Here is a 17516-nt window from a genome sequence, read left to right as displayed (position 1 = left end):
CGGTGCCTGCAGAAGCTGATATACAATATCAGTAGCATGCATCCGGTCACCCACCCCTTGGTTGGTTTTGGGGGTGGGATGGTCTACCCAGCCGGAAGAATCGACTTACCCATCAAAAGAAGACATTTTTCAGATGTTGAAGGGTTATGTCCCAATTATTGAACGACATATGATGGGTGATAGTTCCGGAAGTGAATAGTGGTGGATTATTGTGTTAGTTATTCTTATTTGATGTTCCCATCAAGTACGGAGCATTAATCTACTGCTTGTGATGTTGGTAAGCTATGCATGTTGTGATGTTCCCATTAAGTACGGAGTATAATCTAGTGCTTGTGATGTTGTACGGAGTAATTGTTAGGCAAAAAATGAGTACTCTTAGAAGATGTACTCCGTAGTGTTATTGTGTTGTTTACTTGGTGTGTAGTAGTAAATGAATTAGGTACTCTGTAAATTGATTGACAAGCTAATTTATGTTAGTACTTGATCTTCCCATTAATAATTGATGCTTACAAAAAATTTACAAAAGTATTATGGAGGTTCATATAATATCTCTCCACTAATCTACTGCTAGTTTTGATTGTTTACAATTATGCTTTCAAAAACTTTACAAAATTAATCATTTGACTTTTTAGCTTCCAAAAGTTGCAAGTTCATCACTTCAAATTTTCTATTGCATTGCTTCAACGTATGCCAAACATTCTTCAACAAGACTTGGAGATGGAGAGATAACAATAGGAAGTAGTCCTTGTCTCTCTAAAGCTTCTTTTTCAACATGTTTTTGCAAGTAATTATTGCTCCCCTTTACTCTCATCACTTGAATTAACACCAATTGGAGACTAAGGAACACTCTATTCCCTTTAGTTGGACAATACTCCCTAAATGCATTTTTAACATTCTTGACCAGCTCCTTGGTGTTTTTTGGGGCTGTTTGATCCTTGAGGGATTGTATCGCCCTAAAAAATCCAAGGTCTAACACATTCATATCTGGGCTGTTCGGAGGTTGGAATACTAACCTTAAGTCTTTGTTGGAATTTTGCACAGCTTCCATGAAGTCTCTGTCTTGTACTTCTATGTGAGGTCTTGCATTGTCTTGTTGCAAATAGATTGGACCTTGATCGTTATCTGGCCACTTTTGCATGATTGCTGGGATCACTTGTCTGATTAACATGTTCCTATAAGCTTCTTTTGTGACTGAGGTAACTGGTTTGAGCTCTAATGTACCTGCTGGCCTATTTTTGCTTCTTCTTTTTGCTGGCACCCACCTGACAAACGGAATCATTCCTATTTTCCCATCAAAAATGCATTCTCCATTTGCATTAAATCGTGGCCTAGCAACGGCACATAGGAACATGACTTTTGTGACAAATCTTTTGCTCTTACACGTTCTATAAGGCTGTGTTTCACCTGGGAGTAGGTAATAACGTTGTGTCCCTTTTGTCATGTAGAACCATTTCTCGTCTAAATGGATTGTGTTGTACATATCGTTGAACATACCATTGTCTTGATCAATGGCTTTGAGGCACCATTTTAGTCTTTCCTTGATATTATTTTCTGTAAGTGCTGGTTTCAATGCATTTGTGTGTGGCTTGATTTGACCACTTTTGATCAACCTATGAATGGTGCTCTTAGAAACACCTAATGCTATTGCAAGTGCCCTAATGTTGCCCCTTTTGTGAAATAGAATTTCAGAAATTTTACTTAAGTCAATGTGTTTACCTTTCTTGCCAACCCTTTTGGGTTTCTTAGAGTCCATGTTGACTGCATCACCGTTTTGCCATAGAGCTTTTGCTTGCTTCAAAATTCTGTAGATTGTGGTTCGATGCACTCCAAAAAGCTCTGATGCTTCTTTCACGGTACCCCTTTTCAACTTTCCAGTGGAATTTTTTACTAGTAACCAATTAGCAATTCTGGTTCTTGCATCATTTGTAAGCTCTCTTTTCTCTCTAAAAATGCACATGATTACTCTACACTAGTTGCATCTAAGTGAAAACTGAAGAAGAAAATTTACGACATTTTTTGCATCATTTGACTATCATGTCATCTGGCATACATTGATGACATGATAGTCAAATCCAAACAGCAGACGGATCACCTTGCTGATCTCCGGGAAACCTTCATCACACTCAGGCGGCATAAGGTCATGTTAAATCCTAAGAAATGCGTCTTTGGTGTTGAGTCTGGAAAGTTTCTTGGATTCCAGATTAGTCAAAGAGGGATAGAGGCTAACCCTGAGAAGATTCAGGCGGTGATTGACATGAAGTCACCCCGCACTGTCAAGAAAGCGCAGAGACTAACCGGTTGCCTGGCTGCTTTGGGGAGATTCCTCAGCCGGTCAGGTGACAAATTCCTTTACTTCTTCCAAGCAATCAGGAAGAAGACCAGATTTGAATGGGGGATGAGGCTGAGGCGGCTTTTCAACGGCTGAAAGAACACCTCCACTCTTTGCCAAGACTTGTTAGTCCATTGCCTAGGGAGGTGTTATACATGTACTTAGCTGTCTCAAATCATGCCCTCAGTGCCGTTCTCCTTGCTGAGAGAGACGGTGTTCAGCTTCCGGTCTATTTCATTAGCCATGTCTTAAAAAATGCTGAGCTCCGGTACCCTATGGTAGAAAAATTTGGCCTTGCTCTGTATATGGCTTTCAAGAAATTGAATCCATACTTCCTGGCTCATCCGGTGGTAATCTACACCGACTAGCCCCTTAAGCGGCCAATGTCTACTTTGGAGTCATCCGAAAGAATGTTGAAATGGGCTTTTGAAATGCAAAGTCTTGAAATCACTTTCGAACCTAGAAAAGCAGTGAAAGGTCAGGCGTTTGCCGACTTCATTGTTGAAAATGACCCGACCGGTGCAACCGGATAATCTTGACCAGGTTTGGAAAGTGTATGTAGACGGAAGCTCAACAAAGAATGGTTGTGGTGCAGGAATTATATATGAGTCCCCAGAGGGGGACAAATTTGAATATGCACTGCGGTTTAAGTTTCAAGCCTCAAATAATGAGGCAGAATATGAAGCCCTGCTAGCCGGAATCCGCATGTGTAAGGCAGTAGGGGCAACGAAGATTGACGCCTATTCTGATTCACAGTTGGTCGTTAGCCAGTATGAGGGAACATACTCCCTCCGTCCCAAATTACTTGCATCACTTTCCTTATAAGGCCGTCCCAAATTACTTGCAACATTTCTATAAAAGGCATGGTCCCACTATTTTTTTAATATTTATCTCAAATATCAATGGCCCACTATTATTTCACTTTTGTAAAAAAATGATAAAAAATTTACACCCCCCCACCCCCCTACCCATACCCCCGATCTAATTTCACACGCCACTTTCTCACTCCAAATTATTTCACTTTCTCACTCCAAATTATTTTAACCCATTTTCAAGGTTCTTTCCATTCATCTTCTTCCCCAAATCATGAAACAAATTACTGTAGATTTGAGAAAAAATCTCATGGATGATACTGAAAAACATCAAATTAATCCTGATTTAGCTAAAAACAAAGATCAAGACTCATTCATCTACCCCAATTCTGATGTAAATGGGATTTGGGTCGATGATTCTGAAGAACCATTTTCAATAGTTCCTGAAACTCCGCCAGACGTTCTCCACACTCGAGAGCGTGAAGTGACTACTCCACCGGACGTTTTTCTTCCAAGTGCGTTTTTTTCGGTAGAGCACGGAGAGTGGGTTGTTCCCGACACTCCAGAACGTGAAGTGGCTACCACTCCTGTGTGTGTAGCTCCAAAGCTAATTCGATGTAGCAGCGGACGTCAATTTAAAAATTCTGGGAAAGGTAAGTTGAAATCTAGAAAAAGAAAAGGTAATGTATCAAAAGAAGACATTTTTCAGATGTTGAAGGGTTATGTCCCAATTATTGAACGACATATGATGGGTGATAGTTCCGGAAGTGAATAGTGGTGGATTATTGTGTTAGTTATTCTTATTTGATGTTCCCATCAAGTACGGAGCATTAATCTACTGCTTGTGATGTTGGTAAGCTATGCATGTTGTGATGTTCCCATTAAGTACGGAGTATAATCTAGTGCTTGTGATGTTGTACGGAGTAATTGTTAGGCAAAAAATGAGTACTCTTAGAAGATGTACTCCGTAGTGTTATTGTGTTGTTTACTTGGTGGTGTAGTAGTAAATGAATTAGGTACTCTGTAAATTGATTGACAAGCTAATTTATGTTAGTACTTGATCTTCCCATTAATAATTGATGCTTACAAAAAATTTACAAAAGTATTATGGAGGTTCATATAATATCTCTCCACTAATCTACTGCTAGTTTTGATTGTTTACAATTATGCTTTCAAAAACTTTACAAAATTAATCATTTGACTTTTTAGCTTCCAAAAGTTGCAAGTTCATCACTTCAAATTTTCTATTGCATTGCTTCAACGTATGCCAAACATTCTTCAACAAGACTTGGAGATGGAGAGATAACAATAGGAAGTAGTCCTTGTCTCTCTAAAGCTTCTTTTTCAACATGTTTTTCAAGTAATTATTGCTCCCCTTTACTCTCATCACTTGAATTAACACCAATTGGAGACTAAGGAACACTCTATTCCCTTTAGTTGGACAATACTCCCTAAATGCATTTTTAACATTCTTGACCAGCTCCTTGGTGTTTTTTGGGGCTGTTTGATCCTTGAGGGATTGTATCGCCCTAAAAAATCCAAGGTCTAACACATTCATATCTGGGCTGTTCGGAGGTTGGAATACTAACCTTAAGTCTTTGTTGGAATTTTGCACAGCTTCCATGAAGTCTCTGTCTTGTACTTCTATGTGAGGTCTTGCATTGTCTTGTTGCAAATAGATTGGACCTTGATCGTTATCTGGCCACTTTTGCATGATTGCTGGGATCACTTGTCTGATTAACATGTTCCTATAAGCTTCTTTTGTGACTGAGGTAACTGGTTTGAGCTCTAATGTACCTGCTGGCCTATTTTTGCTTCTTCTTTTTGCTGGCACCCACCTGACAAACGGAAACATTCCTATTTTCCCATCAAAAATGCATTCTCCATTTGCATTAAATCGTGGCCTAGCAACGGCACATAGGAACATGACTTTTGTGACAAATCTTTTGCTCTTACACGTTCTATAAGGCTGTGTTTCACCTAGGAGTAGGTAATAACGTTGTGTCCCTTTTGTCATGTAGAACCATTTCTCGTCTAAATGGATTGTGTTGTACATATCGTTGAACATACCATTGTCTTGATCAATGGCTTTGAGGCACCATTTTAGTCTTTCCTTGATATTATTTTCTGTAAGTGCTGGTTTCAATGCATTTGTGTGTGGCTTGATTTGACCACTTTTGATCAACCTATGAATGGTGCTCTTAGAAACACCTAATGCTATTGCAAGTGCCCTAATGTTTCCCCTTTTGTGAAATGGAATTTCAGAAATTTTACTTAAGTCAATGTGTTTACCTTTCTTGCCAACCCTTTTGGGTTTCTTAGAGTCCATGTTGACTGCATCACCGTTTTGCCATAGAGCTTTTGCTTGCTTCAAAATTCTGTAGATTGTGGTTCGATGCACTCCAAAAAGCTCTGATGCTTCTTTCACGGTACCCCTTTTCAACTTTCCAGTGGAATTTTTTACTAGTAACCAATTAGCAATTCTGGTTCTTGCATCATTTGTAAGCTCTCTTTTCTCTCTAAAAATGCACATGATTACTCTACACTAGTTGCATCTAAGTGAAAACTGAAGAAGAAAACTTACGACATTTTTTCTAATTCTACCCCAAACCCCCCCCCCCCCGCCCCCATATTTTTTCTCTGTTTGTTCTTTACTCTCTATTTGCTGTTTTTTTTTTTTTTTTTTTTTGGTAATCTACAGGTGAAGCTGAAATAAAGAAGAAGCATTTATTATGGTGCAATATATAAAGGCCATAATTTGGAAGCTCCAAATTCAAAAAGGGGATGTGTACAAAAATATTTGAAATTTCACCAAAAAAATCAAAAGGGAAAAATTATAAAGTGAATTCTGCTGATTATGTTTGCCGGCAAAAATTAAAAAAGGAATCAAATTTTTTGGATTCACATGTTATGGCACGTGTATCCAACACTCCAACAGCACACCCCACCCCCCCTCCCCCCCAACAAAAAAATGCTATGGCCCACTTCCACTAGCTATAATAAAAAAATGCCCACTACCAACTTACATACATTATAATAAACAAGTCAATTACTTTGCATAAAATCCAGCGCCAGTCAAACCGTTGCAACTAAACCGGGACGGAGGGAGTATGAGGAAACTCATCCGGATATGATCAAATATCTTCAGGCAGTCAAGGAAGAGACTGGGGCACTTGAGGAATTCTGACTGAATCAAGTGCCCAGGTCAGATAACAACCAGGCGGATGCATTGTCCAAATTGGCTTCATCCGCTTGTTGTGATACTCCTCGGTCGGTCTTTTGGGAAGTTCTTGAAAAAAGAAGCATACATGAAGAGCCCATTGGAACCCTAGACCGAAGCTCCACCTGGATGGATGCCATTCGGGCTTATCTTTCAGACGGCACACTTCCTGATTCACCACAGGAAGCAGCCGTCTTGAAGAAGCGAACTGCAAGCTTGGAGTTGAAAAATGGAGAACTGTTCAAGGCTGGGTTTCTTAAACCCCTATTGAAGTGTGTTACCCCAAAAAAGGGGAAGGAAGTTCTCGAAGACTTGCACTCGGGATTATGCGCCTCCCACATAGGCGGCAGGTCCTTAGCCGTCAGAGCCAGACGACATTACTTTTGGCCCACTCTTGACGCAAACGCTAAGGAGTTGGTGAAAAAATGTGACAAGTGCCAAAAGTTTGGTAAACTTATTCATCGTCCGGCTACTGATCTGACGGCAATCCGCAGCCCGATCCCATTTACCAAATGGGGCATGGATATCTTGGGTCCTTATACGCCTGCTCCAGGCGGAAAGCGCTACATTTTGGTGGCTGTGGATTATTTCACCAAATGGGTAGAAGCTGAGCCGGTTAAAAACATCAAGACAAAGGATGTCATCTCTTTCATTTGGAAGAACATCATCACCCGGTTTGGGGTACCTATGTCTATGGTGTTTGACAATAGCCTTCAGTTTGAAACCCCCCAGCTCAAGACTTGGTTAGGAGATCAGGGTATCTCACATTGTTTTGCATCAGTCGGCCGACCCCAAGCAAACGGCCAAGTTGAAGCCTTCAACAAACTCATCTCAGATGGCATTAAAAAGAAAATTGAACGGGCCGGTGGCTTATGGGCAGAAGAGTTAATTCATGTCCTATGGGCCATCCGGACTACTGCTAAAGAGGCAATCGGTGAAACCCCATTTCTCATGGTATACGGTGCTGAAGTCGTCTTGCCTATTGAGCATTATGAGCCGACTCTCAGAGTTATGCTCTATGATGAAGAGGCAAATTGGGAGGCCATGCGGCTGGCATTGGACTCCCTTCCGGAGCGTAAGGGCAATGCTGTCCTACGCCATGAGATATACCGTCTGAGGATGACCAGAGCCTATAACAAGAGAGTGCACAAACGTCCTATTAAAGTGGATGACTTTGTGTTACGGAAAATGGAGGCAACCGGTAGGGCCAATGAGCTAGGAAAGCTAACTCCAAATTGGGAAGGCCCCTACCGGATTTATGAAGAAGTAAGGGATGGCACCTACCGCCTGGAAACCCCAGACGGCAGGCGTCTGCCTAGAACTTGGAATGTAGACAATCTAAAAAAAGTACTACTTCTGAGATTGTAAACTTTTTGTAAAGAGTGAGTCAATTAATGAAGATTCGGACTTTGTTTGCAAAATCGAGTTATTGCTTAATTATCCATCTGGGTAATACCCAGGCGGATTCTGCTTTACCTAACTAAGTTTGACACTTAGTAAAGGTTACATTTGTTGGACCGCCTGGGTAATACTCGGATCCCTTGTGTATTTAAATTTAATACTTTGTTTATTCAACTGCCTGATTATCTGCCTGGGTAATACCCAGACGGACCCGCTTGTTTAAAAAACTAAAGTTTGATACTTAGTGTAAATCCAATACTGACTAAAACCTAAGCACAAAAACGTTTAGGGGCTATACAACCGGTCTCAAACAAGACCCGAGGCTAAATAGCCGGATGGTTGCTCATTTTATAAAATCGCCTGTGCCAACATGGGCAAAGGCGTCCGGCGACACCCCTCCGGGTGCAATCGTCGCAGAGAACAGACTATTTGTCGGTTCTACGTACCAATGCAGACGGCAAAAATTGAACGACCAAATTGGCCAACTCATAGTTGTCTGACCAAAATAGCCTATGAAGAGCGAATAAGTTTCCAGATACCGGATGCCCATAGGCATCAGTCGGTCATTGGTAGAAATTCTTACTTGGGTTATTTATTCCAAAGTTGCACTCACTTCCCCTATTGGGGCAAAGGATTGTGTAATGGCTACGCGTTAACCCCACACGGAATTTAACCGCCTGGGTAAGAAGCTCAAAGCACCCGCTTTTATGGCCGGCTGTGCACTTGGTTTGGGGCAATCACCATTGTGATTGATTGGCCTAAAAACACTCCATACTTTTCCAAGTATCAAGTGTTTTCAAGCCAATCAATCAGCTTGGCACTAAACCAATCGCACAGCCGCCCAAGGGCAAGAGCACTCGGATTGCAAATTGCCGCATGCTTTTTTAAGTTAGGCAAAATATTAAAGAATTGCAAACAGATGAAAAATTCAAATTGAAAAAACTCAAAAGGCATATATAAAATCCGACTGAGTCGGAATACTTCATTTATATAAAATGGCACAAAGGCCAGAATAATTGTTAACCGGACACATCCGGTGAAGAAAGAAAGTGGAAATGTTAATCCAACCTCATGGTTGGTAAAAAGATACAACAAAACACGGCATGCAAGCCGGTACATAACATTGGTTGGCATACTGCCGTAGAAAGGTGGGAGGACCGCCTAAGGCTTAGGCAGAGTCTTCTCCGGCTGAGTTTGGCTGGCTTGGCCCTCTTGATGATCATCCGCCTGCTTCTCATCATCAGAGACTTCATATCCCTGCTCAGAAGCCCAGTCTTTGAAGCGAGGCGGTGGAGCATCACCCAGTTGCTGGGCATCATACACCTCAGTGGCGTAATCATACCTCAACTTATAGACCTCAAAGTCTATTTCTGGGTAAAGGAGGCCCCAGGTGATCTTCATCCGGGCCAAGTTGTCCCGCTCGTTCTCCTCGGTCAGCCGGGTCTGCTCCCGGGCCAGCTCATCCGACTGCTTGTTGCGCAGGGTCATGAGCTCGAGCTTCAGGCGGTCATTGTCAATCCGGAGTTGGCAATTTCTTTGTCAGCATCTTCTAATGCCTTGAGATCAGACTTGGCATCTTTCAGCTGCTTGTCAAGGTCATCAGCCCGGCTGTTAGCTTCATCGTTTGCAGCCGTTAAATTCCGGATCAGCTCCTCCTGTTTCAACTCTACTGCTTTAATCTTTAAATTACACATATAATCAGAATGTTCAGCAAAGTTGAGGTTTTCTAGGGCCCTCCGTTTGGCGTCATTTACCTCTTCTTGCTTCCGCCTGAAGGGGCCCCGGAGATTGTCCACCCTCACCATAGCCTGATTCAATAACAGTCGGTTAAAGAGTTACTTAGTCAAATTAAAAATGAAAGACATCAGGATGGAAAAATCATGTACCTCAGCTAGAGAGCCCATTATCCGGTCAAAGTCCACAACCTGCAAATCAGGTATGGATGCCTTCTCGGACCGGGTGAGGGTCCTCACCATCCGCTTTGCGAAGCTTGGAAGGTCCGGCTGGTAAGAAGTCGGACCTGCATCAAAAGTAGTGCTATGTGAGATAGAAGCAGTGTAGCTGGCATTCATCCGTTGCCGGCTGCTGACTGACCCTTTTGAAGAATCAACCTTGGTCTTGATTCTCATGAAATCAAGTGGCCAAGGTATTTCAGTTCCTTCCTTACCTTGAGCTTCCGGATGGGTCTCCGGCTTGTTCTCCTCCCCGGTGGTTGCCGCACCGTCTGCAACCTTAGGTGGCTCGCCACCCTTCGATGCCGTAGAGACATCCGGCGTCTTCTGCTGTTATGAGATTTCACTTAGCTTCTTCAGAACAGCAGGGGATTTGCCCCCAGTCGTTGGACGCCCGGATTGGGCAGAACTTTGTTTTTGGGGGGGTCCTTTCTTGCGGCTTTGGCAGCCGGAGTCTTTCTCAGATCATCTCCTTGCCTTTTGAGAAGCTTGGAGAATGATCGAGGGATTCTCTTGGCGGACTCCTGAGAAAGGAGCAAATATAAGATACCCAACCGGTATATACAAAAAAAATATATATATATATGCAAACATTAAGTCAGGCGGTCTTACCCCGCCTTTCTTGTAATCTTTCGCCTCGACGGCTGCCTTTTTGGCAAGTGCCGCGTTCTTGCGCAGTAGCGCCGCTGATTTAGCAGGAGTCTTGTCCTGGTCAACCATCTTCAAGGCTTCTTCTGCAAAAACAAGAATTTCAAGTTAGAAAGAATCAAGGCAAGTGTGCAATAAAAAAGAAACAACAATTATTCCGGGTGAGAAGTATTCTACCCCTGGGAAACATTGTGCTCAGTCCGCAGGCGGACAAGAAGCATTCATCTTTGAAGAAGTCCGGATGGGGGATCCAGTTCTTAGGAACAATAATGTGAGTCCCATCCCCCATGGGCTCAGTTGTGGTTTCAAAAAATCTCGGCTCCATGATTTGCTCCCGGGCTTTAGTAGATAGTGCCAGGAGAGGGCATTTGCGTCTAAGAAGAGCCGGCTCGGTGTTGTACCGGCGTAGTGTCCGGTTGTGTCTTAGGGTGGGGGAGGAAATCAGATAAAACTTGTCCTTCCACCCGGACCATTTGGACACTTTGTCCAAAGTCATTAGATATTGGGGCAAGGTAGTCAAAGTATACCATGCCCCATGGCCGCCTGGAGCCTTGCTCAGGTAGTGCATATGAGCGAAGGCGAAAAAGCTTGGGTTCAAGTTTTGGAACTCGCAGGCGGCAATATAACTTAATATGTTCACCCACGAATTAGGGGTGAGCTGCCAAACCCCCAGATCATACCCCTTAAGGATTTTCCTTATCCCGGGGTGGAGGGGGAACCGGAGGCCGGCTTCTATTACCGCCTCATAGCAGATGAAGTAGTCATCTGCATGATCAATGTCGTCCCCCCAGGCCATCACAACATCAGCCGGAGGGACAATAACTTCCCAACCCCTTCCAAAGGGATGTTTCTCCTTAAAGGCCCTGAACCCGCTGTTAAGAAGGGCAATGTTGCTCGGCAGCATCCGGGTTCTTTTAGGGTTGGGATTTTCAGCTACTTTGGGCGGCTGCTGATAGTCAGCCGCAAAATCTCCCTGGTTAGAGCCGGAGGACTCCGCTCTTGATCCCTGGCCGGCCTCAGCGTCGCCGGCTTCATTGGAGGAGGCGGCTCCCTCGCCGTCTACCTCTCTCACTCCAGAGCTCCCGGATGTAGAGGGAGCCTCTTCGTCGGATCCACTCTCCTCCCAATCCCTGGCCATTGTGTCCTGCACAGACACAGAGAGGGAGGAATTCGGAGATGAGCATATTGGTTCCGACAGTCCAGAAGAGGCACCCCCTGTTCTAGACTCAGCCGTTCCGGGGGATCGGCTGAGTGTCCTAGGCAGTGCCGAGTGGGTGGATTGGGAACTCATTTATATTTTCTATTTTCTAAAGAAAGCCAGGCATACAGGTGGAAAAAATGGTATGTAAATTGAAAGGGAGGAAAGCTAAAATGGTACAGGCGGTTACCTTGCTTTGACTCTGAAAAATCTGAAAACCGCTACAGCCGGTGAACCGGGTGATGAACTGCTAGCACTCGGAAGCTTGAAACTTGCTGATTATGAAGGCGAGAGCAGAGAAAAGTCTCTCTAGAATCTCTCTTTTTCTCTCTCTAAAAAGTTAATATGAATGTAAAGTGTGAAAAAGAGGGGGGGTAACTTTCTATTTATAGAAAGTAAAAGTGGGGGGAAAATTTTGATTTGGAATTCAACATTTTAACCCGTTACTGTTCACCTATGAAAGGTGGACACGTGTCACATGCCCCACGTGATATTCACGTGACCCATGTGAGGGGCAAATGTTTAGGGTAAAAATTACCCTAGACAGTTGTCCCAATAAGAGAAGGCCACGTGTCAAGATCAGGCTGACCCAAGTGGCCCCTTAGCCATTTGACACGTGGCTCCTTTGGATAGATTCTGAAATGGCGGCCCTCAAGGGCCCAAATCCCTAGTAGCGCTGTAAAACGGCGCAACCCACTAAAATCTAGGTCAAGTGACCTAGATAGGGGCACATTCTCCAACGACCCTATAAATAGGGAGATATTTCCCCATTTTGGGGACACATTGAATCATTTATTACACCCCTATTCTCTCACATCAGAGAAAGACCTAAGCTTGGAATCCGAGCAGATCCCTATCTAAATTTTCGTTCTCTCTATTCCGTTTCAAGTTGCTAACTTGATCGTCGGAGGCGGAGCTCCAACCACCCGGAGTCTCCGTTATTTTGCAGGTGCAGCTCAGCCGGATCAGATTTCGTGACGTAACTCTCCCAAGGGACAAAAACACCCGAAACACCCGGTTTTCTCACCCCTAAGTACGACGTGCATGTTCATAAGAAATGAACGAAATGAAGAAGAGTAACTAAGGGTTTGTTCACAATTAGTGAAATGAAGTGAATTGAAGTGACTGAATCTGAACTGAACTGATTGGAGCTGAACTCAATTGAACTGATTGGAGCTGAACTCAACTGAACTCATCGGAACTGAACTGAACGGATCGAAGTTGAACTGAACTAAACTGAAATGAGCTGAAATTAACTTAACTGATCGGAGTTGAACTAAGTATACTGAAATGAGCTGAACTTAACTGAACTGAACTTTAATGAGCTACCCTCTTTTAAAGATGAACTGAACTGAAATCATAATTTTATTTGTTTAATTTGAAATGAACATTTTTTTATTTTGTTATTTATGTAATTTAAAAAAAGACACATGCCATTTAATTTTTTTACCTTTTAAATTTTTTTGAACATTTTTTTTTTTTTTATCTTTATATTTCACATAATTATTATATATTTTTTTTCAACCAATTAAGGTAATACGAATATCCCTCCTTTTCATTCAATAAACATTAAGTTTGGCTTTGGGAAATAGTCTGACTCCAACCACCCTCCACCCAAATAATAAATTCTAGCTTCATGCCTCCTTATTACATATAACATAACATACTGCCCTCTTTTTATTCCTCCTTATCTCAGCTTCTCTTTCAGTGTCAAAACCCCAAAAAAAAAAAAATTCTTCTTACCAACAATGTTCAGCTCACGCAACAAAAACACCACTCAGAGTTCGAAAACAACCGCCTGTAGGTGGAAAAAGATGGTTCGACAGTCCAAGGGGCGCTTTCGAGTCTCCAATCTAGATGCTTTTGACCCCCTTTTTCCGAACAACCTTTTTGGACCAGCTTAGGGGTCGAATCCGTCTACACCCGATTTTGATAGGATGTTGATGATCCAAATCCATGGTCGAGATGATGTTTGGCCCACCAAGCGCCGTTCTGACTCCAACAATGTGCGGAAAAGAAAACCCAGGTTCTCTTTTCCCATCCTTACACCTAGTGAGTTCAAAAACATTGGTTTCCCTGAGTCGCAACTGACCCCACCGAATTCTCGATTTGGCTCAGAGTATATTCAATCAATCCCGACACTAGGGAAGCTGATACTGGCTGAGAGGGAGAGGTCTTTGAGGAAGGAAAAAGAATCGTGCATGGTAGAAGGCGATGTTGATAAGGTTGCGGCCGTAGAAATGAAGGATCAAAAGGGGTTTCTTTGGAGGGTTGGCTTTCTTCTCCGATGCTGCGCGATGCCGTGCATTGATGATGGGGCATGGGTATGATCTGTGTTAAAAATTAATTTGAATTAGTAGTTATAAATTAAAAATTAAAAAATATTAGAAAATGAAATATATATGAGTTTTTAAAAATATATTAGTATTTTGAAGTATAAAAAAAAAAAGTAACTTGGTATTTTAAAGTATATAATAGTTTTAAAAAATATATTAGGATTTTAAAGTAAAATTTAGTTTAAAAAAATATTAGTATTTTAAAGTATAAATTAGCTTACCTTAATTTATAAGAATATAATGTATAAGAATATATTTTAGTTTTCTATAAATTAGTTTCATAATAATTATAATGTATGATAATTTATATATTTTTTAAATTATAATATATACCTAAGTTAAGAAAGAATTAATTAGTTTAAAGTACTAGTAATTAAATTTAAATTTTTTGTTTAAGACTAATCACCTAAGTTAAGAAAGAATTAATGTTTAAAGAAACTACTACTATGCTTAATTAGGATGTTGTTGTATTCATGTTGAAACTATGTGGCATTGTTATTGACTTATTATGTTGTAATCGGACAATATTATGCGGCGTTATTGTAATATTCGGACATTATAGCGCTTGCTATTTTATTGATGTGTTAGTTCGGCATTTATGTCTGTTTTATTGGTTTGAATTGATTTTGCGTGATAAAAAAAGGTAAGTATTGCGGTAATTAAACAATATAAAGTTAAAGACAAACTTTTAAATAAAACGGATGTTCACTAATTACTGAACATCCGTTATAAAGTGACAATAAAATGTGCAAAAGTTACACTAAAACGCACAAAAGTTACCCTGACATATATAAGAGTTATTTATGCTTCATTGGTAAATTTGACAAAAGTGACACTAAATTTGACAAAATTGACACTAAATCTGACAAAAGTGTACCCGATGTACAGTAAATTACTGAAAACCGGATGTATACAAAAGTTACACAAAGTTAAAAGAGTAGTAAATATTGTGAAGGAGTAGTATTCCAGTGTAAGGAGTAATATTATTCATTCTAATCAAATACTTGGAATTACTTTAATATTGTTCAAATCTATTTGGAGTTTGTGAATTGGCAAATAAAAATTAAAAGAAAAAATCATAGATGATATATATAATAAAATTCCATAAACTCCTTTATATGTGAAAATCTTAAAAAAAAATGTTAATGTTCATTCAAACTGTACCAACACGGAGATTTTCTGAATTTATGGAAACAATCACATAGGCGATGTCACTAAGCCTTTAAAATTTTGTTTAGGATGGATTTCGGAACTTTACTTTTAAGATCTTAATCTGCTTAGATGTTTTGCTTGTGGCTGAGTCAATTATAATAAGTGTGTTGAAATTAATTTCTAATAAATGTGTTAAATGTATTTTCTAATAAGTGTGTTAAATTTAAATTATCCTAACTTAAATTTAATTAAGTTAGGAACTTGGAGAGTTATAAACAAACCTAAGGTTAAAGATATACGTCTGATCGCGGATAGATAGGTCGTTAAGCTACCACCCTAACCAAATTAATCATTTATAATACCTAGACTTACACTAAACTAGTTAGTGGCAAGTAAAGGATCGAACCCAAAAGGACTTAGTGTATCAATTTGTGCAAATTAGACTAGTAGGAAAGGTTGTGAGATATAGAGAGATTAAACCAAATACTACTAAGAGCAAATAACTAAAACTAGGGAAAGTGGAATCCAATTAAATTAATGCATTCAACAACATCATACAATTAGATGAAAATGACCTCGATTAGGAACATCAACACATTTAACTCACTCTCGCACAATTAAGCATGTTAATTATCCTACTAAACTAATTCACTCTCGTGCAACTAACCTAGCAAAGGTATGGAAGAAATTAGGGCTCTCAACCAACTCACTCTCGCACAATCGATTGAAAGCACAATTAAGAACATAGAATCAATTAGCTAGAAAGATTCTAATCCATAAAAGCATCATCCATACACAATAATCAAGAAACAATTCCATACTAATCACAATCAATCATTCAATTTATTAACATAACCTTCATCCATTTCCCTAGAACAAAATCTAAGCTAACATAATGAAAAAAGACATGGAAAACAAGGTAAAAATAAGAATAAAAACAAGATTAAACAAATAAACTAATTAATCTACTCAAATCAATAAACAAAAAGCATAAAACTAAGAATTAAGCAAGAAATAAAGATGAGAGAAAGTTAGAAAATGCTCATTGAATAGATGAGAAGAAGTTCCACAAAGTTGCTTCTTCAACCTCTCAAAAACTCCATGGAAATCCAAGCTTTCTCTCTCTACACTACTCCTAAACTAACCCTAAGAGAGAGAAAATAAAGTCTAAACTAATCTAAACTATCTAAAATAAAATTTTGATTGAAAAGTTCTTTTGAAAATAACCCAAAGAGGGTATTTATAATACAAGCTAAAACAATATAAAAGAAATTAAAAAGAAATAAAACTAAACTAAAACAATTAAAATACTAAACTAAAAACCAAAAATAAACAAAACAACCATAAAATAAAATAAAAGGAAATGAAAAGGAAAAAGAAAAACCCCAAAACCCCACTAAAATTCCCACCCAAACCACGAAACATCAGACTACCAATTTCCCCCCTTCACTTTCGAATTTGGCTGCTCCAATTTAAACACCATCAGCCATTATCCCAAACAACCATCATCACCGTTCATCAGCATCATCATCATCTAGCATCCAAAATTGTGGATGTCCGATCTTCATTAAAATCACGTGAAAAGCTCGTGATTGACCCACATTTGCGCGCCCGCACAAAAGACACACAACAAGTCGCGCAAAGCTACTGTATCATTCTGTTTTGGACTCCAATTGTGTGCGCCTTCTGACAGGGTTGTGCGCCCGCGTCTGAGGCTTGAGATGGTGAGTTTGGGTGTTGTGAGTTGCGTGGCTATTAGGTGAGTAATTTGGTGGTGATTTGGGTGGTTGTTGTTGATTGGAGGTGGCTGACGGTGGTCTTAGTTGGAGTGGAGTGCTGGTGCGGTTGTGGTGGGATGATAGGTGGTGTTGGTGGTTTAATTGGTTGTTGTGGGAGCAGGTTGCGTTTGATGGTGATTTTGGTGGCTGGTGGAAGGTGCGGTTATTGCTGTTGGTGTTGGTGAATTGGGGGAAAGCAGTGCTGGAGCTGGTGGTTTGGGTGGCTGAAGGTGGTGGTGTGCGGCTGTTGCTTGAGGGAGCAGGGGTTGTTGGGTGTTGGTGTATTGGAGGTGAGGTGCTGGTGGTTGTAGTTGTGGTGGCTGTTGATGGTGAGTGTGAATTGGAGTCGAATTGAGGTGTGGGATTGCGTGGTGGTTGATTGGTGGTCAGGGAGCAAGAAAAATGGAGGTGAGCTGCAATTGGTGGAGCAGGGGAGCTTAGTGGCTGACGGTGGAGGTTGGTAGATGGTTGCTTGGTGTGTGGGAGCTTGGAGCATGTTGGTGTTGGTGTTGGTGTTGTTGGGGCTGGTTTGGTTGGTTGATTGGTGGGCTGAATTGGGTGTGGATTGGTGGTGGTTTTGGGTGGCTGCTATGGCAGTTGGTTGGTTAGCGGCAGCAGCTTGTGAATGATGTTTGGCTTGAATTCGAGACTCCATTAATGACTCAAAACTTGAGACACGTATATTGAACC

At 40.9% G+C, this 17516-nt stretch overlaps 2 protein-coding genes across 2 annotated transcripts; both read right to left on the bottom strand.

Annotated features, from left to right (window-relative positions):
* Positions 1-667: 667 nt before the first annotated feature.
* On the bottom strand, positions 668-1957 carry LOC145569617 (uncharacterized). Its single transcript, XM_081628869.1, has one exon. It carries the CDS (start codon positions 1955-1957, stop codon positions 668-670), a length of 1290 nt encoding a protein of 429 aa, XP_081484995.1.
* A 2514-nt stretch (positions 1958-4471) lies between these two features.
* Positions 4472-5674, bottom strand: LOC145569601 (uncharacterized). The gene has a single exon (XM_081628868.1). It carries the CDS (start codon positions 5672-5674, stop codon positions 4472-4474), a length of 1203 nt encoding a protein of 400 aa, XP_081484994.1.
* Between the last annotated feature and the right edge of the window lie 11842 nt (positions 5675-17516).

Source organism: Chenopodium album, chromosome 2, assembly GCF_948465745.1.
Source record: "Chenopodium album chromosome 2, dcCheAlbu1.1, whole genome shotgun sequence".
Taxonomy (NCBI): Eukaryota; Viridiplantae; Streptophyta; class Magnoliopsida; order Caryophyllales; family Amaranthaceae; genus Chenopodium; species Chenopodium album.
This window is presented reverse-complemented; position numbering and strand designations above follow the sequence as displayed.

Coding starts and splice junctions, on each gene's coding strand:
- LOC145569601 (XM_081628868.1), bottom strand. CDS start 5,674: ATGTGCATTTTTAGAGAGAAAAGAGAGCTTACAAATGATGCAAGAACC.
- LOC145569617 (XM_081628869.1), bottom strand. CDS start 1,957: ATGTGCATTTTTAGAGAGAAAAGAGAGCTTACAAATGATGCAAGAACC.